General features: G+C 36.6%; 2 protein-coding genes across 2 annotated transcripts in view; one reads left to right on the forward strand and one right to left on the reverse strand.

Moving 5' to 3' along the window:
* The first annotated feature begins 604 nt into the window (after window positions 1-604).
* On the forward strand, window positions 605-11,319 carry LOC109076336 (probable ribonuclease ZC3H12C). Its single transcript, XM_042716317.1, is given in 7 exon segments — window positions 605-1,086; window positions 3,980-4,118; window positions 4,121-4,781; window positions 6,511-6,650; window positions 6,865-7,099; window positions 7,256-7,362; window positions 7,512-11,319. Coding segments are annotated over 6 exon segments (2,547 nt in total). The 5' UTR covers window positions 605-1,086; window positions 3,980-4,075; the 3' UTR covers window positions 8,873-11,319.
* A 4,032-nt stretch (window positions 11,320-15,351) lies between these two features.
* LOC109051864 (radixin) overlaps window positions 15,352-27,164 on the reverse strand; it is a 72,788-nt gene continuing 60,975 nt past the window's right edge. The window contains exons 12-15 of the mRNA XM_042716319.1: window positions 25,820-25,980; window positions 23,390-23,482; window positions 18,788-19,009; window positions 15,352-17,994 (exon numbers count right to left, since the gene is read on the reverse strand). Of these exons, the coding sequence (XP_042572253.1) occupies window positions 17,830-17,994; window positions 18,788-19,009; window positions 23,390-23,482; window positions 25,820-25,980 (641 nt within the window). The 3' untranslated portion in view covers window positions 15,352-17,829. The remainder of the gene's footprint in view (window positions 17,995-18,787; window positions 19,010-23,389; window positions 23,483-25,819; window positions 25,981-27,164) is intronic.

The following is a 27,164-nucleotide window of genomic DNA, read 5'->3' on the forward strand; positions in this document are numbered from 1 at the left end:
TTAATTCGGCCTAAAAGCCAGTTTGACTTCTCTTGCATGAAGATTGAGTTTGTTTGGATAAGTATGCTTTGAAAAAGGTTAGGTTCTTTAGGTTTGGACTACTGATTTTATGGAATCACATGCTTTCCTTGCCTTCTTTTTTTCAAGACTTTCATAACCTAAAATGACAACAACCTAGATCTAAAGGCTTGGCCTCTTGTTTTATCTGTCCTCTCTAAAAAGCCATTTTGTGGAAGTGTGGCACAACAATGAAGACATCTTTTTTTCCTACAAACTTACTGTGTGTAGATTTCTAGATCTGGCCCCCCTTTGACACACAACTACCCATCTAACCCTTTGCCCTCTCTCTCACACACTAGCACCCTCATCCTCCCTTTCACCCGGCCCTTTTTTTAAAGACACACGCAATGCTTTTAACATAATTCAGACCATTGTTTGTATCTGAACCAGACCCCCATCCCCCCAGTCAAATAAACAAAGAAGCGAGAGCTGCTGTATTCCCTAAGCGAGCCAGGTGTTTTCCACTGCCAGCCTGCTCCCTAATGACTAAGGCCTCGTGCTGCAGCTGCCTGCTAAGGCCTCTTTTGTGTGGCTCCATTGTTGACCGCGCACCCCTCGTTTATTCATGAACCGCGTGGGGGAAGACCTTTTGGACAGCCACTAGCTTATCCCCACACTCCCTTAGAATATCAAATGTGTGTGTGCATCAGAGAAAGCGAGTGAGAGTGTGTGTCAGTATTTACACTCAATTGTGAGCACTTTGCACTCTTATTGGTCCATGCACAGTGACTGGCCTATCGGGGAATGGTAGACATTGTAGCTCCATCTGCTCAAGCTCTCATTGTCTTCTGACGGAACACAATCTACAGCACAGAGTGTTACTTCTTCAAGCTTTTTGGGTTTTGGCTCCCTTCATCTGCTTGACTGGATTTGTGCATCCCTACTTGGTTTCTGCTTCTTGGTTTTGAGTTGGAGTGCAACAAGGAAAATATATATTTTGTGCATGGCAGTTAGCCAGTGCTGAACTGAGAAGAGGTATTTTAATTAACCGCAATAACTTTTGGGTTGTATATTCCAGGACTTATGGTAAGTCTGTTTATATATATATATATATATATATATATATATATATATATATATATATATATATATATATATATATATATACTTTTGTGCATTAAGTGTCTATGTAACATCTTTTATTTTTCTTATGTAACATTTATTGAATGCACATATTTCTTCCATGTTGAATGAATATTTCATTTCATGTTTTTTGCTCACTAGCTGTTAGTAGTAACTGTTTCAAGTCAATTGCCTTTGCTTGGTTTGTGGGATACGGAGACTCTTGTAAGAACAGGTGTCAGAATATCTTAAGGACAGGTGTCATAGAGATTCTGCTGCATATTCATGCTGATTTTCACTTTATTTTAAAAGGAAAATTAGAAGGACATCAATGCAGAGATCTTTTAGAGAATGGAGTTTTGGCTTGCTTTGCCACTCTTTAGAGTTTTGAAAAAAGGAACTGGAGGCCCTCTCCCTTTACCATCCCTTTTTAAATAACTGGGTTGGTTGATGTATGATGTGCTTCAGGTTATGTGGGGCTAAAGGATAGCAGAAGCCATTTCAGAAAGTGTTTTTTATGTGTGAATATGAAGTGGCCATCAAGAATCCCAGAAGGAGGGTGTTTGCACTTCAGAACTAAGACAAGCTTTCCATTTGTATCACGTGACCACAGACAGTTAAGAAAATGTGATGGCTTACTCCTTTGGTTGCTGAAAAAGGAGAATACCACTTTTTGTTCCCCAGTGGCCTCAGTAGACATCTGTTGCCCTGCTGGCTGGCTGGCTGGCAGCCCCAGCCCCCCACCCCGTCCTCACTTGGCGACGGCCCACTCTTTTGTTTGCACAGGGCTGAGTAGACGGCATAGACGACGTTCCTCACAACCTCAATAACTACCAAGGCCCTCCAACACACACACACTAACACACACAGTCTTTTAGGAACCCTACTCATTCTCTTAAACTTCATACACACTCTCTCTCACACACTCATGCATACACATTCCGTTAAATCAAACAGCATGTGTAACATAATCATTACTCATTAATGACAAATGGTCCAGGCCTGGCTTGCTCACTGGCAAGATTTGAAAAATGCCAACAAATCAAAAGTAATACTACTGGCAAACTCAGGCATTGGTCAGTTTTGATTTTCAAAAACTTTAATCCATCAGATGATCATTGTCATAAGGGAATCATTTTTTATATTTTTCTCCCCCTTCCCTCCCCCATTCCCACCCTCTGAGAGCGAGTAATGCACAGACTGGTCTGGTGAACTCTTTTTTTTTTGGTAGACAAGTCAGACACATGGGGGACCTTTGTACAGCAGCTGCAGCCTAGCAACAATTGGATACTTGACAGTTTCAATAGCTTTTCATCTGTGGAGCACAAAAGAAGATATTTTAAAGAATGTTTCAGCTGACCATACAGTGAAAGTCAACAAGGTCCAGAACTTTGAAGCTCCAAAAAGAAGGTGAAAGTTAAACTGGATTTTTCTAAAGTAAAACAAAGAAAGGTGAGCTTTGGAATTATTATTCTGACTCTGGATGACGGGTGAGGCCACAACATTGAGGGGTTACTTGCTGACTGAGAAAGTGGTCTAAATTGTGGAGTTTCTAAGAATGCAGTGTCTGTTGGGGCCAGTTATCACATAGCCTGCTTGCATTTCAACATCCTAAAACAAATCATACTGAAGTCTTGTTGAAATGCAACAGGACCCTTTTAACAATTGCAAAATCATATATAATTTAAGAAGTGCATAATTAGACTTATTCATTTAGCAGATGTTTTTATCCAAAGGAACATTTTGAGCAAATTGTCAAGAGAGCCAGCAATATAGTGTACAATGACAAGCCTATAGTAGCTACATTAGTATGCAAGATAGAGTAAAAATGGAACTTCAGAATGAACATTATTCTCTACCATCTGAAAATTCTTTAGTGCTAAGATTATATTGTGTGCAAAATGCTTTATTCTGGAATATTTATCTTGTTTTATCTTGTATTTTAACCATTATCAGTGTTCGTATGTTTCTTTTTTTTCACCATTATTTATATAGTGCTTTTTACAATGAAGCTTTACAGTATTAAACAGGGAAATAGTGTGTCAAATAGTGTGCCGTTCTCCCCTGGCCAGATGAAACAAGCAGTTCAATTCTAGGCTGCAACAAAGTCAGAAATAGTGCAGAGGACTCATCTGGTTCCCATGGTCTTGTCCCGATGGCTGTCTAGGTGACAAGGTCTTCAGAGGGGATCTGTCTATTGGGCTCATCTAGTTGACATGGTCTCTGCTGACATTCAGGGCTGTAAGATTGAGCTTTCTTCTCACATCGAGTTCCATACTGCACGCATATTAAATATATTAAAGTGGTAGTTTATCTGTCCTTTAAAAATGGTCTTTGTTTACTCACCATCATGTTGTTCCAAACCTATTAGATTTTATCCTGTGAAACATATATATATATATATATATATATATATATATATATATATATATATATATATATATATATATATATATATATTTGTCCATATAAAGGATAAAGGATAGAAAAAAGTAAATAAATAAATAGGGTGGTGGGAGGGTAGAGGAAAGTAAAAGGGAAGTGGGAGGCCAATAGCAACAATATCACAACTCCTACAGAGATGAGCGAATATTAAAATTTGAGTAGAGACAAAGCCAAAAGGGCTGGGGACACTTTGCTGTTTCGTTTATGGGATTAAAGTGTGAACAGGTGAAGAGTGAAGACAATAGAACTTTTTGTCTCTCTCATTTCTCTCACTACTGATGTCATGTCATTTAGTGGAGCTTTTAAACCCATCTTCTTCAAGCATGGTTTAGCAGTTCAGCAACTTTGACACCTCTCATTGTTCCATGGATTACTATGGAGTCTCTTAAAGTATCACTCTCTCCTTCTCCAGGTTTATCTCTGAAAGGCGATCTGAGGGCTGAATAACAGGTTGCAGGGGTCAGGAAGACTCTCAGTCAGAACAGCATTGGATGTTTGTCGCAGATTCATGGGCCTGAAAGACCATCTGGATGATGGAACAGGCCACATCCTAAACTGGGGCTGGATCTAGACTACCTTCATGTGAAGGCTACAGACCAGCAGACTGGCGCTGACGCTGGACTTATCATGGACAGTGGTTTATCTGACACAGGTGACGTTGTGGCCCCCTGCACTAGGAGCTGCGGTTCTTCTCCACAAGATGACTCAGAGGAAAGTGCAGGGTCAGACAGTGAGCCTGCACATAGACACAGTCATCCTCTTGTCAATATGCTTGGTGATGGGTCCATCCATGGAGTCCACCCAACACACTGTAAGTCTCCAAGTCTGGGTATGGATTCACTGGTTCTGGATATGGTGCACCAAGAGCCAGGCCCTGTGGATACTCTCAGGGAATACAAGACGAAGATGGAGTTTGCCCTTAAACTCGGCTATGCAGAAGACTTAGTTCGGCTGGTTCTGAACAAGCTCGGGTCAGATGCACTGATCAATGATGTTCTTGGGGAGCTGGTAAAACTGGGCAGTAAGCCAGAGAATGAGGGTGGGACACAGACTCTCTCCCAATCCACTTCCACATCATCATCATCATCCTCTGGCACATCTTCTTTCTGCAGTTTCTCTGACTCACTTGATTCTCGCCGGTCAGAGTCTCCTTCTGTGGAAGATAAGGATAACCTCCGCCCAATTGTTATTGATGGCAGCAATGTGGCCATGAGGTGAGAATCCAAAAGCTAAAAAGCACATACAATTGTGTGGTTTAATATAATGTTTATCCTTGATAAATCATTAAACAATCCATTTATATGACATGACCTGAAGTAGCAGGGGTTATGCATGTGGTAATTGTAATGATCACATAGATTGCTGCAAGTGGCAATTAAGGGGCCAGGCATGACAGAAGCAAGCATGGCAGAGAGCATCAGACCAACTACAGAGCATCAGACCAACTACAAAAAGGAGTAATTAGATCACATTTGTTGATGATTTTAGACAACATTTGTGAAAACCCATAAATACCATTAATTGTAATATGATTTAATTATTTATAACGTGGTATATATTTATAAGGTGGTAGTGTCAACAAATGATGTGGTGTGATCAGTGTGGGGTAATAATAACAGATTTAGTGCAAGTTTGCAAAACCATTGCAAAAATACACCATCAGATCCAGTTTCGCATCAACTTTGTTACTGTGGTAAACAAAAAAAATAATTAGTCTAGTCTGTATGACCCAAGATATCTATGAACAATAGTCTCATTTAATTTGCTAATCAATACTAATCAATAGCTATTAGTATTTTATTTTTTTTTACATTCCATTAGGACTGAAAAAAATATGTGGTCTGACTCTAAAAATTTTGAGTACCTTCAGGACATGGTGGCAATATGATGACTGACTTTTTAACGAAACACCAGTGCGTTCATGAAACATTTAACGAAAAATTTCAAAATGTCTAATACCCCAAAAGGATAAATTGGGTAAAACAGACAGATGTTGATTAGTACACCCCTTCCACAATGATTTTTATTACATATATAATATGTATATATTACATTTACATTAAGTCATTTAGCAGACGCTTTCATCCAAAGCGACTTACTGTACAAATGAGGACAATGGAAGCAATCAAAATCAACAAATGAGCAATGATACGCAAGTGCTATAAAAAGTCTCAGTTTAACGCAGTATGCGTAGTAATTTTTTTTTTTTAATATATAGGAAATAAAAAGAAAATTGATAGAATAGAAAAAGAATAGAGCAAGCTAGTGTTAGAGGCCTTTTTTTGCTTTTGTTAATTGTATAATGAAGAAAAAGATAAAATACAGAAAGAATAGAGAAAATAGTGTTAGTTTTTTTTTTTTAAGAAAACAAGCAGTCAGTAAATGATCTACTCTAAAAGGGGCAAGTTTTTTTTTTTTTAGATTATAATATTGTAATACTGCAATATAAAAATACTACTTTACAGGTCTGCATGTCCTTCTGAGTTGGTGTCAAGGTATACGAGAGTGTGCCATCTGTATGAGTTCTTGCAGTATATGTTGCAGTTTAGAATATACGTGTTTGTTTTATTCTTCATACAACAGCACTTAGTGTGAAATACTAATACAGACTTGCTAGCCCTAATGTAAAAAGAAATTGCTTTGTGTAATAATAAGAAATTCTTTTACGTAATAAAAATATTGCTCAGTTGTGAAAAAAGCTTCAAAGGGGGTATACTCATTTATACTGAGTATTAATTTATTTACAATTACTTACATACACACATACAGTATGTGAAAATTGTGTGTGTGTTTTTGTGTGTGTAAATGTGTACAAACTGACGATTTGCTTTGCCAAATTTCAAATAAAAAAAAACAACACAGTGAATACACTTTATTTAAAGGTTATTATGTATTTACAGTTACATTTGTTTATTTTTAATTAGAACTTTCTAATTTTTACAGCCATGGCAATAAGGAGATGTTCTCCTGTCAAGGCATTCAGCTTGCAGTTGACTGGTTTCTTGAACGCGGCCATCGAGACATTACAGTTTTTGTTCCAGCCTGGAGGAAAGAACAGTCCCGTCCTGATGCTCTTATCACAGGTGAAAAGATTTGCCATCAAGCCATCAACTGAACAAATGTTATTTAAACTTGTCTGAATCTTTTCCATAATAGGTTATATTAGGTAAATACTTTTAATGGTATCTGTTTTTTTTTCTTTTTTTTTTTTATCGCAGTTAATTGAAAAAAATTTATCACAGCCTGTGATTAACTATATCTACTAATCAAACCATACCCCCCCCCCCCCCTTTACAGATCAGGAGATTTTGAGACGTCTGGAAAAGGATAAGATTCTTGTATTTACACCGTCACGTCGTGTCCAGGGCCGCAGAGTAGTCTGCTATGATGATAGGTTTATTGTTAAGCTAGCTTATGAATCAGATGGCATTATTGTCTCCAATGACAACTACAGAGACTTGGCTGTTGAGAAACCGGAATGGAAAAAATTCATTGATGAACGCCTTCTGATGTACTCCTTTGTAAATGATAAGTAAGTCTATTGAATTGGTATTATGAGGTATATTAATGTTGAACAGAAATCTTAATTTAAGTGTTTTCAGTATATTTCAATTGCTCTTTTTCCTCTTTGTGAAAAAATAAAATAAAATAAAAAAATAATAATAATCTGGGGAAAAAAATCTCTTAGGTTTATGCCTCCTGATGATCCATTGGGTCGACATGGGCCAAGTCTTGAGAATTTTCTTAGAAAAAGACCCATCATTCCAGAGCATAAGAAACAGCCCTGTCCATATGGTAAGTGTTTTTAATGCTGTTGTACAGTTGCCTAAGATGCAAGTAGCTAAACATTTCATCATGAAATGTTTATTAAATTATTTTCTCACTGCCTTTGCGTTCCTGCACATTCTAATTTACAACCCCCCCCCCCCACTTATTTCCACTAGGAAAGAAATGCACCTACGGGCACAAGTGTAAGTTTTACCATCCAGAGCGTGGGACACAGCCACAGCGAGCGGTAGCAGATGAGCTCCGTGCCAGTGCCAAGAACTCCACAGTTAAAAGTGTGGGAGAGACAGGTCTCGTGAAAAGCCACAGTGAGCCTGGAGGCTCCCGTAATGATAAAGCTGGTGACGGTAAACGATCTCTACCAAAGAGGCAATTGGACCCCAGTATCCGTGCCCAGTCTTACAGTGATGTGGAGGATAAGCTGTGTTCCAAAACTAAAGCAGACCTGTATAAGAGCAACCTAGCTCTTCCTCCAGCTCCAGGAGGTCCTCCTTCCTGTCATGGGTATAGCCAGGACCTGAAAGATCACAAGCAGACTCAAGCAGAACCACACACAAACTGTGAATCTCCCGATCTTTATTACTCCATGGTTAGGGCATATTCTGGCCTAAGCCTTCCCTCTCAGAGCAGTCCAGAGCGTCACTTCCTGTCTGATGCTGATCCACGGACCAGCTCAGTGGCATCAGATTGCAGCAGCGATGGCAGCATGAGCTCTGATTCTTATGGCATGGCAACCCACAATGAGCATTCTTGCATGAGTTCTTCTGATTTGTTACTGGATGAAGGAATCAAGTGTCATCACCACCATCATCATCGTAGAAATTATCATTTACCCTCTGTTATTCCTCCAGGGTTCATTCTCTCTCCTGCTACATCTAATCACCCAGGATTCCACCACAGCATACCTCGTGCTTATAGTTTTGCTCCAGAAGATCAGCAAGACCCCCATTTCCAGCACTCTGTCTCCTACATGTCTCCACAACGCCAGCATCAAGTGGCAGGCTCCCGCTCAAGCTATCCTGGAGACTATCCTCCTCTCTGCCAGAGCAACACTCACTCCCAGAACTCTCCACTGGGTCGTGGCCTTGCCTCAACACGTGTGGACAGCATGTCAGACTCCAGGCTTTATGAACACTCTCCATTGCTTCCTAGAAAACCTTATGTATCCCAAGAGCGAAAGACCAGCTGGGATCCATATTACAGAGAGCACCCACAGCAATGCTATGAGCCCATCAGTTTCCAGGATCTTTCAAAGAACCGTGAACAGATGTGGAGGATGCCCTGGGGCTGTCCTTCTGCTCCTCCTCCACCCCATCTGCCCCATGCTTTATCACACCAGCACCAGGAGCCACTTGCCTTAAGTCGTTACCAGGAAGCACGAGAGAAAGTGTTTACCAACCTGTGCAACATTTTTCCCACAGAGCTAGTGCAGTTGATCATGGGGCGGTACCCTCATGTGACTGACGCCCAACAGCTGGCAGCAGCCATCTTGGCAGAAAAGAACAATGCTGGATACTAAGCGCTGAGGTAAAATACTCTCATCATTTACTCACTCACATTTTCACAAATGTGTGAATTTCTTTCTGCAGATGAACACAAACAGAATAAAAAAAAAAAAACTCTGGGGAGACCATAAATATATGGGACCCCCAAAGATGATGCTTCAAAAGCCACACAAAACACAATGTAATCCATACTGCTCCAGTTGATGAATCAGTGTTTTCTGAGGTGAAATGATAAGTGTTTGTGAGAAAAATACTATTAAATGAACTTTTTTTTAAAAAATATAAACCATCTTCTGGCCAAGTGTCAAAGGTGTGTTCACCTGATGTAAACGTCAGCATGTTGTGAAATGTGATGTAAGTGCATTGTGAAGTTTGTGAAGCACAGAGGCTTGTCACTTAAGAACACAAATCTCACAAATCTTGTGTTCATCTGAAGAAAGAATGTTACACTATATACTTTGTGGGATGGCATTGTGGTGAGTAAATAATGTGAGACTTTTTGAATTGGAGTATCCCTTTAACAGTGACCCACTCTCTGTAAACACTGACTCTCTTTGGCAGCTTCTTGCACCCTAATGAAATTGAGGCATCTGGTGAAGATGACCCAGTCTATTTATGTAAAACATTGCATTAAAAGTATCAGATTTAAATTCTCATACTATTAAGAATTTTCGATTTCTTGTTGGCTGACCTAAGAGGAGAATATAGCTATAAAAGACATTTTATAGACTAGAAGTGTGAATGTTGTGATGTGTGTGATATTTATTTTTTGCTATTTATTTTCTGAAATGTTTTACTTTATGTTCATGATTATGTTCAGGTGAGCATGCAAGGAATCACAAGGCACTTTCTATTGCTGTTTATCAAATTCAATGCAGTTTGGTAACTTATGGCAATCAGTAAGAGGAGGTGGAAGCCAGAGTATTTGTAGGTGTAGATGGTCTACAATAGAATGTATTAGTACAGCTTGGCTATTATATCTGTAAAGCTGTTTTGAAACAAAGCGCTATACAAATATATTTGACTTGAGAAAACAGATGTTTAAAGCATTGCATTCATCCGTGTCAACAGATCACTTATATGAAATGAGTATAAAGGGCAGGTCCCTCTTCACTTTGCTAGAATATGACTAACCTTTTTGGCTGAAAAAAAATTATTTGAGGAATATTTTTATACACTTTTGTTAATTTCTGAAAGATAATCGCTTTCAAATTCAGAGGTGCTATCATGAAAATAGCTTTATTTTTATATAGCCATAATCCTGCACATCTTTGGCTTTCCTCCTCTTTGTGATGTAATGCCAACTCTCACTTGAATTATTTGTTTGCATTTTCTTTTTTCTTCTTTTTTTTTTTTTGCTTGTTTCTTCCAAATCACATTCTTCATAATCTAGTTACATTTAAATTTGGTTCTTTATATGCAAAAGTGGAGTAACTTGCCTATCACTGACTGCTTATATTGCCATTTTAATTGTTTTTGTGATGTTTTATTCTTTTATATATAGAGATAAATGTGTCAGGGTGTGCTTGCTTGTAATTTGGGAATTGGCTTAGGTATTCTGTAGTTCTGTAAGTGTTATCATAGGATAAATGGTCTGAATGTAGCCACAGGTGTAGTGTAGTGAAGACAGCTCTGTCTGTGTACCTTAGTTTTAGTAAGGGACATCTCTGGCTAAGCTTATGGGTGCATGATACTGTATCCTGCTCTTGTTGAAAGCAACTAAGTTTGGGACCTGATTAGGTGCAGATTTCTGTAATGTTTTGGAGACGTCTTTATCAGAAATGAATTATTCCAGAATTGTTTTCATAACATGTGACTCAAGGTAGCCAGAGAATACCTGTCCTTGTTGATACAAATTGTATCTTTTTAACTTAAATTCAGAGATGTTTATATACATATGATCTATGAAAAGTATATTCACTCACAAAGATATGTACAATAGGTAGTACATGTATAAATTAAGAAATGTTTTGGGCAACATTTTATGAAGATAATTGGTTCAGGTTTTTGAGGGAGAAGAAGAGCATTAAATGCTTCTAAAATGAAGAAGGAACAGTAATTAACAAGTTAATTTATTTTAAAGCAAAAGTATTTACGATCTTATTTCTTAAAAAAAAAAAAAAAAAGTAGGGTTATTGGAGTAAATGGGGACAGGATTTGTGAAACTTAAACAGTGATCGTTTTAACCCTTCTGTTGCATTGGGGTCAAATTAACCCACAGCTTGAAATACTGGTTAAACTATTTACTTCTTAAAATTTTTGCGATTATTTAGGGTCATGAATGTGATTGCAAAGTTTCGACACAGATATGTTGGAAAGGCTGTAAAAAAAAAAAAAAAAAGAAAAAAGAAAAGAAAAGAAAAAAGAAAGAAAGTAAAAACCTTTTGTGCCCCTGATTGGCAAACTGACCCCCACTGGTTTCCATGCAAACCTTTACCAAAAATCTGACTCAAAGTTTAAGAAACAATAAACAAACAAATATTTAAAATAAATACACACTCACTTACTCACTCACACTTAATATATATACACAGCAAAACAAAACAAACAAATCAAATTATCTTTCTGGTTAAGTTTTGACCTCAGTTACTAGACTGAATAGATGCAGAACAAACCCATTTTACCCTTAAGAAAAAGACGACAAAAAAGCAGTGGAGGAAAACAATGCAATAAATACAAGGTACAAATAATGCTAGATACTATTTATATTGGTTAATTGCACCTCACTGCACAAATGGTCATTTAAAGTAGCCATGACCAAAACATACATACATACATATTTTTTACAGGTAATTTTGGACAAAAATAAGTGGGTAAATTTTGACCCCCAACACAGAAGTTGTATCTAGTTCTTGAACACAACAGGAGTTTTTGATTAGTTACATACTATTAACTCTGGGCATCTGAAATCTAACTTCAAATAGACTTTTCCAAAAACTATGAAGACAGATGTCATTTTTGATGCATTTAAGAGGGCTTAGTTTAAGGGCAAGGAATGACCTGTTAAGCTGTGGTGGTAAAAATACTGCCTGAAATATGTTTGTTATGGGAACACCTTTTATTTTGAAACAAGAAGAGCCTTCCCTTTGGCCTTGTGGCACTGTGTGCCATTCTTGGCGGTGGTGTGGGCATAGAGTATTTGCCTCTACATGGCATTGTGCTTAAGACACATCTGAATAATCTGAACCATGTTCAGACAACAGTTTTCAATTAGATAAGATGTTAACAGTTTTTGTTTTTTGTTTACTATCAATGTACTTTGTATCACAAATGCTTCTGAGTACATGTTATGCTACCTTTAGTATTGACCTATATGTTTAAGTGTGGATAACGTTCTATAACAGTATCTATAACAGCAAAAGACTGATTGTATTTTTGGTCTTTATCATAGAAAAACACATTTGGCAGGGATGCTTTATAAAGCTGGACAAGTGTTCATGACGAGTTGTTGGATGTGCATTCATCACTGATAATTGTTTTCTGCAATATTGTTATGCTACTACCTTTAACTATATCAACAATTAATCATCCTTCAATCGCCTAAGAATGCCAGGGTCCCTCTGTAGAAATCACTGCAGTCTGTGAGCTTGTGATGCGCACAAAATAATGGAAAGTAGTGTTTCCTGCTGACTGAGATGCTTAGGTGTTGTGTATTAAGGTCTCAGAAATATTTGATGTGTCAGTGGGCTTTATTGCTTAAGGACCAAAGGAAGCAGTGAGTTTAGTAACATTTTTAATGGCCACTGCCAATGATGCTTTACTTGTTCAAAGCATTGTATTACAAAGAGTAATAAATGTGTGGTAAATATGTGACTTGTTCAATATGTTATGGATTTTGTATTTGCTGCCATCTCTAAATGTGTATGTTTTTAGCAAAATTAAAGCTACAAAGGAAAAACTTAATTTGCCCTTTTCTTATAAACCATATTGTCATTTTATTTGATGCATAATTTGTTTAAAGTAGCTGAAAGCAAGAAACATTTGATCTATAGGAGTCAAACTTTCATTGTTTACTATGGTTTAAAATCTAAGATACATTATGTAAAGTATGCATCGAAACTACAGTGAATATTTGGGTCATAGAAATATTGTACTATTTTAGGGATCTTACACCTTTTCCAAAATTCAAATTCAAGCACTTTTCCAGCACTTTAAACTGTGGTGAATAGCATGTTTACAACACACACACTTGAGTTTCCGATCTGGATTGCATATAGCATTGCATAATGTAAACAGCCAACATAGAGTATATAAAATTATAAAATAAAAAATACAGAAAAAATATTTAACAAGGTATCTGAAGGATTTTTAAAATAAATTTAAAGGCTTTTTAAGACATGCACAAATAAAATAAATACTGTATAAGTGGGTTAGGGCAACGTCTGTGGTAACATATTAAACCATAAAATGACTGCGAAAAACATGATTTGCGTTCAAATACAGGTTTTCACAAATAGAAAGAGTTTTATAAAGTGACAAACCTCACATTTCACCCTTTAAAATATTTTTAAGAAATAAAGAAAAGGGATGAGTCAGAAGTATAAAGAATTATTTTGTTTCCATTTCCAATAAGCCTGTCTGCTGTTTTTGTTCAGAACAAAAAGCTAATGAAAGAAATTCAAAAAAATTAAACCGTAAGATGTTTGTTTGCTTTAAATTAAAACAATTCTTTATACTTTCGACTCATCCCTTTCCTTTATTTCTTAAACTATGAGGTTCTGTCTGCCACTAGCTGGCACTTGTGGAACTGCATGAATGCAGTTGTTTCCCAGGTAACCAGAGTTGCCAAGTCCGGCATATTATATGCGACTTTGGGCTTCTTTTTTTGTAAAGTTGCGTAAAAAAAATCCTGGGTTGCGTTTTTTTTGGGCTTATTTTAACAAACATGGTTGCTTGTTAGGGAAATCTTAAAGGCAACTTTGTTTCTTTATTTAGATTCACAGTATTCTCCAATGCACTGATTGACACACTGTCTGCTCACAGTTAATAGCCAAGCAGTACAATAATATAAGTGCTGCAGCATAATTTGCCAAACATTATGCCCCTCCTTCCCCTCATTGGAGAAAATCACGTTCAAAAAGAAGGCGTGTGATGCTTTAATCCAAGCGATGATACAAGTAGACGTAGAGGAGTGGGATGACTTTCTTTTAGCCAAATTTTTTATTTTTACAATGGTTCTGTAATATATTAATTATCACTGGCTGTAATAAAAAACTAGTATTTCTATACTAATACTAAGAGTATATACATTTGGTTTGAATAGCCTTTTAGTAGGCTATAAGTATGTGGCTGTTACAGCTCTGCTTTGAAGCTCTTGTGTTTTTCTCATTTTACATCTCTCCAATCTTATTCTGCTCACAGGTGATTGGAAAAGAGCTTTGTTCCTACTTTGTTGCAGTTTGCTGATTTTTGTAAAATAGCTTCTGTTTTTGCTTTCAGATAAAAGAGTGGTTTCATTTTAATATGTTGCAGGCTCATTTATTGGCAATAAATAATACTGATGATAATAAACCATCAAAAAAAGCTGCAGTCACAGCCCATATGGGTTTAAAAAATGGGTTAGACATGGGCGAATACAATCAGTCCCATATAGGCTGCCTACACTGACCCAGAGTAGTACCCACATAGGCAACCTCTATATGGGTTCAGAATGGGGAAACACATATGGGGCCCACTTGGTCAAACCATATGGGTAAAACATGGGCAAACACAATCATCATTACCATATAGGCTACCTACACTGGCCCAAGGTAGTACCCACATAGGCAACCTCTATATGGGTTCTGAATGGGGAAACACAAATGGGGCCCCGTTGGCCAAACAAAATCAGTCATTATACGTCGGTGAGATGAAACGAAAATGCTATTAAAACCTCTCTGAAGCAGTCGGCTCACTTTAGAGATGCATTAATATAAAAAACACCCGCGCTGCATTTTGACTTTGAAATGTTTATTTTATCATTTCACCTTAATTGCAACATAAATAGTCATAAATATTTAGTTTAACTGAGCATGGGCATTTTTGCTTACCTTTTACATGACTTGAAAGCACAGACTTTCCCATGAAAAAGCAGATTTTACAGGAGACTTTACATTCTTTTAACCATAATTTTTGTATTTGTCATTTTCATGCCAACGCTGACTGAAGCGGCAACCTCCCGACATGTTTTTATGTCCCACTCTGTTCATCCGAGGGTGCATGTCAATAAAGTCCTGCGGATCACACTACAGTCACATGCAACTCGAGCGGTGCCGTTTCCTTTTATGCCAAAGGCATTTTGTCTAAAAATTGAACTAGCATTATTCAGTATTAAAGTAAATTACTGCAAAACCAATGCAACTGCAAATTCAAGCACTTTATCCAAAATCCAAGCACTTTTCAAACCTTGAAAACACTACATTAAAACTGAAGCATTTTCAAGGATTTCAAGCAACCGTCTGAACCCTGTATTTGTACTAAGGGGAAGAAAAACAAAAAATGAATGGCACGAATATAAGCAGAAAATAAATACTCAATCTTTATTTTCAACCAAATATTTGTCACAGGCAACATTGTTATTTCTATGTAACAGAGAGCTATATGAACAAAAAGAGAGGAAAAAAAAACTGTAATACAGCTCCCCTTCCCTCAAAAAACAACATACAACAAAAACAAATATTAAAATGAAAAAGCAAACAAATACACATTGTGACCTTGAGTGTTTTTCTCTCCCTTTTAGTAGATGCAAATGCTGGTGGTTTTGTTTCAGAAATCTTTTGGGGAAAAAAAAAAATGGAAGCACAACATTTATCTTGCTATGGCAAATACATCTGCTCATGGACACCTGCCTTGAAAAAAGCAGGACAAAACAAGTGCTTTTGAACTTTCCTGAACATTCTGGTATGAAGGTAAGTTTCAAACATCTCCCCAGCTGTCTTTATTAGCATAAAAACACTAAATAGTGACATCTTTGCACATTAGTGCAAAATTAAAGTCCAGGTATTAATAAAAAAAAAAAAAAAGGAAACTATTTCATTGGCCTACATATCAGTATATGCTAAAGATATTTTACCATGCAAACTCTTAAATAAGACATACAGGCCATGAATACTGAGGATTCCACACATACCAGCTGAGCAGAGAAAATATTGCATGGTGAAAAAGCCTGGAGGAGTCCATAGGTCGAAGACCTGTTAACAATTTTGAAAAGGTTCTGGGTGGGTAAAATGTTGAGAGAAGGCTCATCAAGAACAAGAATGGGGAAAAACGCAGGACATTCTTAAAAGGCTTCATTATGGAACAGTCAACACACTGCAGTAGGATCAGATACGACACAATTTGTCATAACTGTTGTCATAACTCCACATGCTGAATAAGAATAAAATACTGACAAGATAGCTTTGGTATTAAATTGCAGTTTTTCTTGAGGATAAATTATCAGCCACTTCTCTATCTTAGTGCTGCTAAATAAAACAATTTCTTATGACCCTAACCAGCCAAAAAATCATTATAAGAGTACATCTACCTACAGTAAACCTCTCAAGAGATGCTCAGAAACAAACACAGACGGCAATAATATGACCTGGGTGACACGAAATTAAAATGAAGAAAATTACAACATTTGCCTCTCTCTGCCGTACACCAAGTGTTTGACTAACCAGTCACCATGTTTGACAGTAATGAGGTAGCAATTCGTCCTGAAAACAGGACTGATGTTTTCATATGCTCCCCAGCCAGAAAGGCCACAGGTATTGCAAAACAATCATGTGCATGCAGGTGTACTAATACATTCACACAAAAATGAAGGGGAAAAAAACAGAGAGATGAACAGAGAGACAAAGCGCACACATGCACATAACTTACCATCAATTCAGCAAATTCATTTCCTCAAGTAGTTTCCCCAAAATATCGCAATTAAATCAAAACTAATTAAACTAAAAACAAGCAGTTTGTCTGTCTGTCCATCTGTCAGCCCTGGCCCTTGTGAGCCGGCAGGCAGGGAAAACCATCGATATGGAGACTGGACAAGAAACACTGGGTGTTTGAGAGAATTCTACTGTCAAGATCAACGGACCCAACACAAGCGCTCCGTCACAGGGCCTCTATCACATTCTGTCAGCTCATAGCTGCATCTTCTGAACCTGAATCAAACAACGTCTTGCACTGAAGAAATAAAACTAGTACCGAAGGTCTTGTCCAGTCTAAATCCATAGTAATTACAGATGTATGCACGGTTTGCAAGTGACAAGAAAGAGTGAAAGCCTCCCTTTGGTTATCCGTAGTTTTGGTTATGGTTCACATTTATTCAAAAGATAGGTGCCTCTATTTCTACATTCTTCATCTGACTTTGGTGGCTCTGAATTTGATTTGATGTCAGGGTTTTGGTGTGGGGAGGTGCTATTTGTGCTCTTCAGGGTATGTGGATGTGGAACTGTGACTCTTAAGTTGCACACAACTTTCACGTGACCCTGAAAAAACCTTGACTTGTTAACCCACTTAACCACAACGGAGTAAATAAAATGGATGAAAGAAGAAAAATGCTGTTTTCCATATTGTAAGCATATAGCTGTAGCCAAAAAACAAACAAACAAAAAAACCCAAACAAATGGCTATTCCATAAAACAAATTTTGCTTAAACTCATCTTAGGCTCTTCTAAAATACATATTTCCAAGCATTTAGTAAATCAAAATCATCATTCAAGAGTTCAGTGTGATGCACCACTTGCTCCTAATTGGACGATTCTGGAGTAGGGCTATGAGGAGCTCAATACATGGAAACAGCCTGATGGGCTGTTCACAGGCAGAAAGAGCTTTGGCAAAGCTTGAGGGAGGGGCAGCCATGTTCCTCAAGCTCTCTGAAGGGGGTCAAAGGTCAAGGATAATTGGTCTAGAGGAGAAGTACGGGCAGGTAAAAGCTGTGCTTGTAAGCCAGCCATGAAGGCATTAGGGTTACAGGGTGGAAAGTGGGACGATCAAAGAGGATGTAGAGCCATCACATGGATTCAAATTCATCAATACGCTGCTTGGTGTTGCCCTGGCGGATCTGGCGTAGGGTCTTGTATTTATCCCGGCCGGCCTTCACATTCTCTGCATGCAAAACATCATTTTGAGTCTTCTTGGAATCGTCACGGGCCTGGGCCAGTTCTGAGCTCAAGGCCTGCAATAAAGACGAAATGTAAGCTATGCAGGTATATAATATTTTTACTGATATTTATTCACATCACAACAGCATACCTCTCCAAAAACATGTCTGTTAGCACAGGGTTCTCCAACCTTTTTTACACCACAGACCGGTTACGGTTATGTTCTCTCTCTCTCCCTCTCTCTCTCTCTCTATATATATATAAATATATAATGGTTCAACAGATCATATTGTGGTTTTTGAGTCAGGGATCGGATTATTTTTCAGAAAAGCAAAACTAAATTTTTTTTTATTATATATATATATATATATATATATATATATATATATACACACACACACACACACAATTATATATTTATCATTTATAGGTTTTGGGTGTGTGTGAGAACAGCGTGTGAGTAATGAATTGAGTTCCCTTTCATTCTTATTCTTGTTGTTTAAAATCTCTTGAACGTGTAAATTGTCAAATTAATCTGCAAATCATCACATGCGTGCTGAACTGTGGGGTTTGGTCCATATGTATCACAGATTAACATCTGTGTCATCCGTTTAACCACTAATAAATATATGTCAGATCAGACCAATCTTTCATGATTGCTAATACTAACTGAACATTTAATTTACATGAAATAGTCAAATTGCTACTCCATATCAATCCCATACAATGAAAAAACAGAATAACAGTGTGTTATATCTGTATAAATTTTTCCTGGAATGTTCTTGCGACACGGTAGCAACTATTCCACGACAGGTTTTAGGTCATGACCAGGTGGTTGGGGACCTCTGTGCTAGCAGATGGTCTAACCTGTAGCTGTTTTTTGACACGTTCGTTCTTCTGGGTCTCTGTTAGCCGTTCTTCCTCACTTCGCTGGTGAGCAACTCCATCATTAGAGAGCTCAGCACTGGCTTCTGCACTGCTCTCATCATGCTCGTCATGTTCGTTCTCTGACGCACCACCTGCTGTAGCTGACATCACAGACTTCAGCTCCTCTTTAGTTTTTTCCAAATCTTCTTGAGCAGACAATGCCTACAACAAGGATAAGTGATGAAAAATGCATCAATAAGCAAACATACAGCTTCAACTAGCCAGACATGGTGGTAAGCAAGTGGTAAACTTGACAGAGAGTCAGAGAATGAGAAATGGAGGCAGCCTATGTAACAGCTTTTTGACATGTTAGTAATAATGGCTCGTCACCTAAGAGGCAGACAGACTTCATGACAGTTTTTACCAGACAAAATACAACACTAAAAGAAGAGTTCAGCAAAAAATTTAAATGTGCTAAAAATGGACTTCCAAGTTTTAGATTTTTTTTTTCTTCATTAGAAAATATTTGGAGAAATTTAGAAATTTAGTACTTAATTTTGCGATATACCGGTAAAAATAATCCCCACGATAAAAATTAGTCTTCCCACGATAATAACGATAAAGTCTTGTTGATGACACATTTCTGTGTGCGACTGTGTGGAGTGATGTGAAGGAATGCGGACGTGAAATTGAGCAACTCCTCCTACAATCTGGAACAGGTTTGGATAACGCTGTACAGTGCGACAAAAATCGGTCTGAGCCTTGAGTAAATGTACTACAGTAACACGTATGCAATACAGTTTTAAATGTGTATGAGTCGGTTACAAACCTGTTGTCCAACAAAGATATTTATTGACGTGCTTTTTCTCCATATAACTTCATAACAGGTTTCAAATAACTTATTTTTGAGATCAGATGTGGTTTCGTATCACAGAATAAGGCAGAAATCATACTATTTTATAGCATTATATACAGTCATAAAGGCCATGTCGATCACCATTGCATTATAAATATACTTTATCCTTATAAAAATACCCAAGATTGCTTGAAGAACACAGACCATATATTTTGTGCAATTGCATGTTTATTGTCTTCAGGTTTCTTCAGTCAAGATTTCTCTATCTGCGTTTTATTCAGCTACAGCAATCACTGGACACCTCTGTCCATATTAGTGATTTCCTGGAGCATTACTTCTACTATGCATATGTGGAGTTTCTGCGCGAGAGCGTCCTCCGGCTTCCAGTATGAAATAAATAGTCGTGTGTACTTCTCACAACACCCTATTTTGGGTAAAACTAGGAAAGATAATACTTTTCTCTAAAAAAACAAGATTCCCTAAATTATTGTCATTGATATCGTTATCGCAGTAAATATCAGAAATTATCGTGATACATTTTTAAGCCCATATCGCCCATCCCTATTGACTGCAGAGAATCCATTGGTAAGAAAGTGATGTAGGGCTTAATAAAGTTATCAGGCAACAGTTACTTCTAACTGGTTGAGGGTATCACATAAAACCCTGTTAACAGGTTTTTAATATTGGGCAAGTAAAATGAAAGATGAAAAGTAAAATAAAAAATATACAAATCTTTCTCCAGACTGAGGCAGTCATATACAGTGCAAGTATTACAAGTATTTGGCTATGTGATATCAAATATCCCACAAGGTTCAAACTATATATATATGTATTTTTTTTTTTCTAAGCTATTAAACTGGCAAGATGTTTTAATTGTACAAAGACCTCTCATGTTTAGATAAAAGAAATGATTAGGGTTGCCAACCATCCCTTAAAATATGGAATCGTCACGTATTTAAAGGTAAAATGATGCATCCTCTATTAAATCAATATGGGACGCGATTTGTCCCATATTTTACAAAGGCCAACACAAATTTGAATAAACAAGTAAGTATTTTGCACTGTTTATAATACTAATAGCAATTATAATGAAATCAATTGTATAAGAAGTATAAGAGAAGCTCATTTGTGCGTGATTGAATTTTGGCATCTTTGTTTTCATAGCGACGGAGTCTCCAGAACACGCGCTGTTAAAGCCCTTTCACGCGAGTGCAGCATGCGCTAAACCTGTGCAGTTTAAAAATATGAGCTCACATCTGCCCTTTGAACACACACACTCTCCAGATGTAGGCAGGCATGCTCACACAGACATCAAAAGGGGCTTGAGCACCTGCCCTTTTTCTTCCTCAAGTGAAAGTGCCCTTTTTCCTTTTTTTTTCCTTTCTTTTTTAAAATAAATGAATATGTATATATATGTGTGTGTGTGTGTGTGTGTGTGTATGTGTGTGTGTGTGTGTGTGTGTGTATGTGTGTGTGTGTGTGTGTGTGTGTGTGTGTGTGTGTTTCTATTTGTGCACAGCTTTCCCAGTCAAACAAATAAAAAATCAAAATATCAGGTTGGGTTTATTAACGAGTTCCGATGCCTTTCTCCACGTCTCTGTAGGACAGCAGTGTGGCACACATTGATAGGCACATCAGACAGACAGAGAGCCGCAGAAGTGAAGCCCTCCCTCTCTCCCTCCCCCTCCAGTATGTTAGTGTTTGTCTGGCTCTGGAGGTGAGTTTGGATGAACAACAGACTAAGCTACCTGTGCCTCGAATTTACAGCTAATTATCCAAAAGGCAAATAGGCCTATAGTTAATTTGTCTGGCTAACATCCATGACTCACGAGAGAGCCAAGTTAACATGCAAGTTAGCTAAATTTAGCTAAGGCAATATAGGAAGTCTAGTATGTTACAGCAGTGCGCATTCTTTTACTGCATGATTCAGTTTATTAAAATGCATTTGAATGATCAGAAAATTCAAGATATGGGGCCAGAAATGTATATATTTATTTAATTTCATATAGTTAATCTGTATCACGCAAATGTAATATTGATTTTAGACAGCAGTTCAATAAACAAGAATTTAATATTAAGACGCTTACATTGTTGACGCAATATAAAGCTGTTTTGTTCATTAATGAATTGCTGTCACCTACTGGCGGATTTAATTTCACATTCTTTTCATTTTTTTCCCTTTCTTTTTATTTATAATTTCAAATATCAGTATCCAACGTTTTATGTTTAAAATATCAAAACAGTATTATTGCATTCGTAACTGCAGGTTAAAACATTAATTTCCTGCATTAAACAGTGTGTAAACGCATCTAAATGCCCCTTCTAATGCAGCTTCTGTATTTTCTCTGCATTGCAAAGATTCATTTTGTCACTACTGATTTCATTTGCTTGGTAACTGCCCAAATGACTTATTATTCTAATTGACTCATTCAATTTAAGAATCTGACTGAAAAGATGATGCACAATTAAAAAACAAACAAACAAACAAAAAAGGCTTAAAAAGGTTAAAATGCCCATAAAAGGTAAAAATCCATTTAAACTTATTGGAAAATATTACTTTCTATCACTGCTGTGAACTGACCACCACACAGAATATGCAGAATATCAAAAACTTTAGGAGTCAGCAAACTCAGCAAAATATCATCTAATTATCGTTATTGATAAAATCCCAGAAAATATTGAGATATATTTTTTGTCAATATTGCAACACCCCTAATATATTTAACGTTTTGTTTGTTTTTGTTTGTAAAAAAACAAGGTATTTATTAGTGGTCGACCGATATATCGCCCCGATATTTGGCATTTTTGAAATAACGGCATCGGTCCGACAAGTTTTTCTGCTTGTCCGATGTGTTCAAGGCGGGACTTTTATTTTGACGGCACGACAGACTTTTATTTTATCTCCGCTGGGAAATCTTTGAATGGCTAATGAACATTTAATTTCACAAACCTTGCAAACTAAGTCGAATCCAGCTGTGAGATCTTGTGAGATTTTATACAACATGATCGCGTCTTCTGTGTGACAGTCGGTCTGTGTTAATTGAATGCTTTAAACTTTAAACTCATGATTTCAAATCATGCTGCACTTTATGCATTTGCCCACTGTCATATTCATGTCATTTTCTCTGTCATTTTCAAAATATGATTCCCAATGCACACAAATTTCCCAGATTACTTAGTGTCTTGTTAATTGCAGTGTTTACTTCCATTTGAATTATATTTTTATTAAATATTTATTTATTTGTGAAAAATATTTTGTCATCTAAAGTATAAGTATGTTTATTTTACACATTTATTTTTTAATCCATTGACAAATGATTTCTAATTTCTTAAATATTAATAATAATAATAAAAAAAAAAAATATCGGCTTTATATTGGCTATAAAGCCCCTCCCCCCCCAGATATTAGCATCGGCTGTCAAAAAAACAATATCGGTCGACCACTAGTATTTATTTAACCGTGGGGTAACTGTATTGTTGCATCCCTACGGTTTATTCTAAAATACTGTATAACAGGAATATCACAAACTGAGTGCAGACCCTGAGGTCTAACCTATGAAAAATATTTCATATTAAATCTTGCACCCCCAAGAATCAATTTGCTGGTCTGATCTGGATCATAAATCACCTACATTGGTGACCTTTGCAATAGTTTGACAGCAGCACTTCATGAAAAAATATTTCATCACGTGGACAATTTGCATCAAGTATATGAAGTATGTATAAAAAGAGTATATGTATCTTACTTTATGTTGCCATTCTGTTGCCTCCTCTTCCTTTTTCCTCTTGGCATCCTCCAGCAGGGCGATTTTGGCAGTAAATTCTCCCAACTCAGCAGCCTGCAAAAACCAAGCAAAGTACCGTTACAGCACCCACATGGCATGTACAGTACACCCACAATTGCTGACCATTTCAGTACAAGCTCCATGTACCTCCAGTATCAACCACATGTGTCTGCCTCTATGTGTGGTACATACAATCTCAGACATTAAATAAAACATCATCTTAATTAATGCTGTCAAACGATTAATCACGATTAATCGCATCCAAAATAAAAGTTTTTGTTTGCATAATATATGTACAGTATGTGTGCTGTGTATATTTAGTTACGTATATATAAATTAGGGCTGAAACGATTCCTCGAATACCTTGAGTAACTTGAACACAAGAAATCATCTGTCTCACTTCATCGTTTGGCTATTTGATTTCTTTTGGGTTAACCGTTTAGTTGGATTACATCACTTACTGGACACTTCATCACTGCACAGGACAACTGACTCTAAACTACAAAACATACAACACACTACAACTCTATGAACAACATGACAATGGTTATATAAGGTTTTTATTTTCCTTTCAACTGCACTGCTAAATGTCAGTGCCAGTATTGTGTTTAAGTGTATCTTTCCTTTTGTTTGCTATTTTGATTTCTTTGGATGGGTTTTGTTTATGTAAATATATTTTTCCTGATCGTTCAAATTTTGTGTTTAATTTGTTTGTTTAAATGCAAGTTAGGTCAGTGGGTCGCTCCGTCTAATTATCTTGTAGCACCCCTCTCTAGGGTGTTCTTGGGGAGACCGTTACAACAGTTATGCATAAAAATACCACAGAAAGAAATTTAGTCAATATAACACGAAGAGTGCCAGTTTTCACCTGTTAAATCAGCATGATTACAAATGTGATACTTATTTTATGCAACAGTTCAACAAACGAGAAGTTCATATTAAGAGACTTGCATTTTAGACACCATATTGCTTGTTTTTGCTCTATTTCGCCAACAAAAAATGATTCCAAACAAAGCCACAGCATTGTTTTGCGTGTGTAAGCAACATGACAGTGTTTCGTTCCTAAATGAATCAACCCTTTAAATGATTCTGTTCAATCGTAATGTCTAACTTATTAACAGTTACTTGCTGCCACCTACTGGCAGTTTAAATTTAAAGCATCTTTTCATTTTTAGAATAACTGTAAATATCAGTATTCAATGTTTTATGTTTAAAATAACAAAATATTATTTATGCATTTGTAACTGAAAGTGAAAGTGAAGTGACATACAGCCAAGTATGGTGACCCATACTCAGAATTCGTGCTCTGCATTTAACCCATCCAAAGTGCACACACACAGCAGTGAACACACACAAACCATGAACACAGACCCGGAGCAGTGGGCAGCCATTTATGCTGCATCGCCCGGGGAGCAGTTGGGGGTTCGGTGCCTTGCTCAAGGGCACCTCAGTCGTGGAATTGCCGGCCCGTGACTCGAACCAACAACCCTAGGGTTAGGAGTCAAACTCTCTAACCACTAGGCCACAATTTCCACAGGTTAAATGCATTAATTTCCCTCTGAGCTGAATTAAATGTAAATAGGCCTACATTTAAATGCCTCTTCAGATGCAGCTTCTGTTTCCTCTGCATTGCAAAGATGAATTTTGATACTGATTTGTTTGGTAACAGCCCAAATGTCTTATTATTCTAATTGACTGATTAAATGTAAGATTTTGACTCAAAAGATGATGCACACTATTAGAAAAAAAAAGTATTTATAAAGGTAAAAATGCCCATAAATGTAAAAATCCATTTAAATTTATTGCAACAGATTAATTTCTATAACTGCTGAAGGATATATAAAATATGAATGATATCAAAAACAAAAGGAATGTTTAGGTCTTGTTGTTATTTTTATTACTATTAATTTTATTTATGCCTTAGTTTGTACTGTTTACCTTTTTAAAGTAATGTGAAAATTAGTTTTATATTTCTTGATTTATGCTTTAGTTTTAGTTTTGTAATGTTTACTTTTTTAAAGTAATGTGAAAATTATTTTAGTATTAACACAAAAAAAATTAAAAAAAAAAAAATTGAAACTTCAAAGTTAAATCACAATCAATCACCCCTTTAAGCATTTATTTAGATATAAGCGCAGAAACACTGAATGAATCAAACATGGAAGCTGCAAGACGTTATGTGTAGATCAAACCAAGCTAGTTTTAGTGCAGCATCAGTCAATAAATTATCATGTTTCTGTATTGGCTTCACACAATCATTACACCTGGTGGGTGTTTCAACAGCATCAGCTACTAACGCACCATATTCCTTCCCTATTCAACCAATACCTAACAGGGACGTTCTCAAAAGGTTCTTGATTGTTCATACAAAAAAAGGCCAAGGAGACTTACCAATTGTTCCTGGTTCTTCATCTGGTCAGCTGCTTGTTTGGCCAGTGCAGCCTTGGCCTCCTCGGCTGCCTGTTTCTCTTTCTCCAGCCTCTCTGCCTCCTCCTTTGCTCTTTTTCGCTCTTGTTCAAGCTCTAGAGCTTTGCGTGTTTGCTCCTCCAGCTCTACACAAACACACATGGAGTATAACACGTATTGGTTATATTAATCAGAATGTAGCAGAAAGTAGCATTTTTTAACCATAATTATTTACATGCCCTAAAATTAAACCCTCTGGAGTCTAAGGGTATTTTTGGGGCCTGGAGAAGTTTTGTCATGCTCTGACATTTCAGCTTTTTTCAGTTTCTTATAAATATCTAAATGGCTAAAGTCTAATCTCACTGTAATCAGCACAAACTGGGCTGTAATAATATGTAAGCAGCATGTATGTACATGATTGTGTTTTTGAGAAAAAAAAAATGTTATGCGTGTAATACTAAAAAAAACTAAAAATGTTAAATCACTTGAATAAGGCAATAAAACACACACAGAAAATTGGTTCCCGGGACTTTTGAGAACTGGAGCTTGTAACCTAGAATTTTTTTTTTCTAAATGATGTGAAAATCATCTTGTTTACTCACTTACAGAAAACAACATATTGATTTAAATTTTCTAAGACACTTTTTGTTGGTAAAAGTCATATGCGAGTAGGCGTCAACTATCATGAATTCACACCTGAGAAGACAAAGGCCTGCATAATGAGCTGCATAATGAGCCATTCAGCCAGCTGTATCACTGAGAGGGATGAGTTACAAGAAAGAATGTGAGGACAAAATAAATGTATATAATTTTATGTTTGTAGTTTATTTAGAATATATTTAATTATCCCACAACATAATTTAATATTCACTTGTGAGTGCAGTTAAACAGTTTATTAGGAACAATCAAAGCTGACTTTAAACTGAATTTTTTGCATCATTACTCCAGTCACACAATCCTTCAGAAATCCTTTTAACAATCTTATTTTCTACAAAAAAAAAAAAAAAAAAAAACATTTATTGTTATCATCATTATTATTATTATTATTATTATTAATGTTGAAAAGAGCTGAGAATATTTTTTTTCAGGTTTTTTGGGGGGGGGATAAATTGAAAGAACAGCATTGTTTATTACATTTGTTACAGTTACATTTATTGGTACATTTATATTATTTACATCAAGCTTTTGAATGGTATAGTGGTGTATATTGTTATTGAAACTTCATAATATTTCACTTGATTATACATTTAGTCAGGAATTATAGTTTGGAAAAAGTCTTTGGAAAAAGTCTAACTAGTAAAAATGTTTACACGTTATGTGAAAACTAGTA

The sequence above is a fragment of the Cyprinus carpio genome, chromosome B1, assembly GCF_018340385.1.
Source record: "Cyprinus carpio isolate SPL01 chromosome B1, ASM1834038v1, whole genome shotgun sequence".
Classification (NCBI taxonomy): domain Eukaryota; kingdom Metazoa; phylum Chordata; class Actinopteri; order Cypriniformes; family Cyprinidae; genus Cyprinus; species Cyprinus carpio.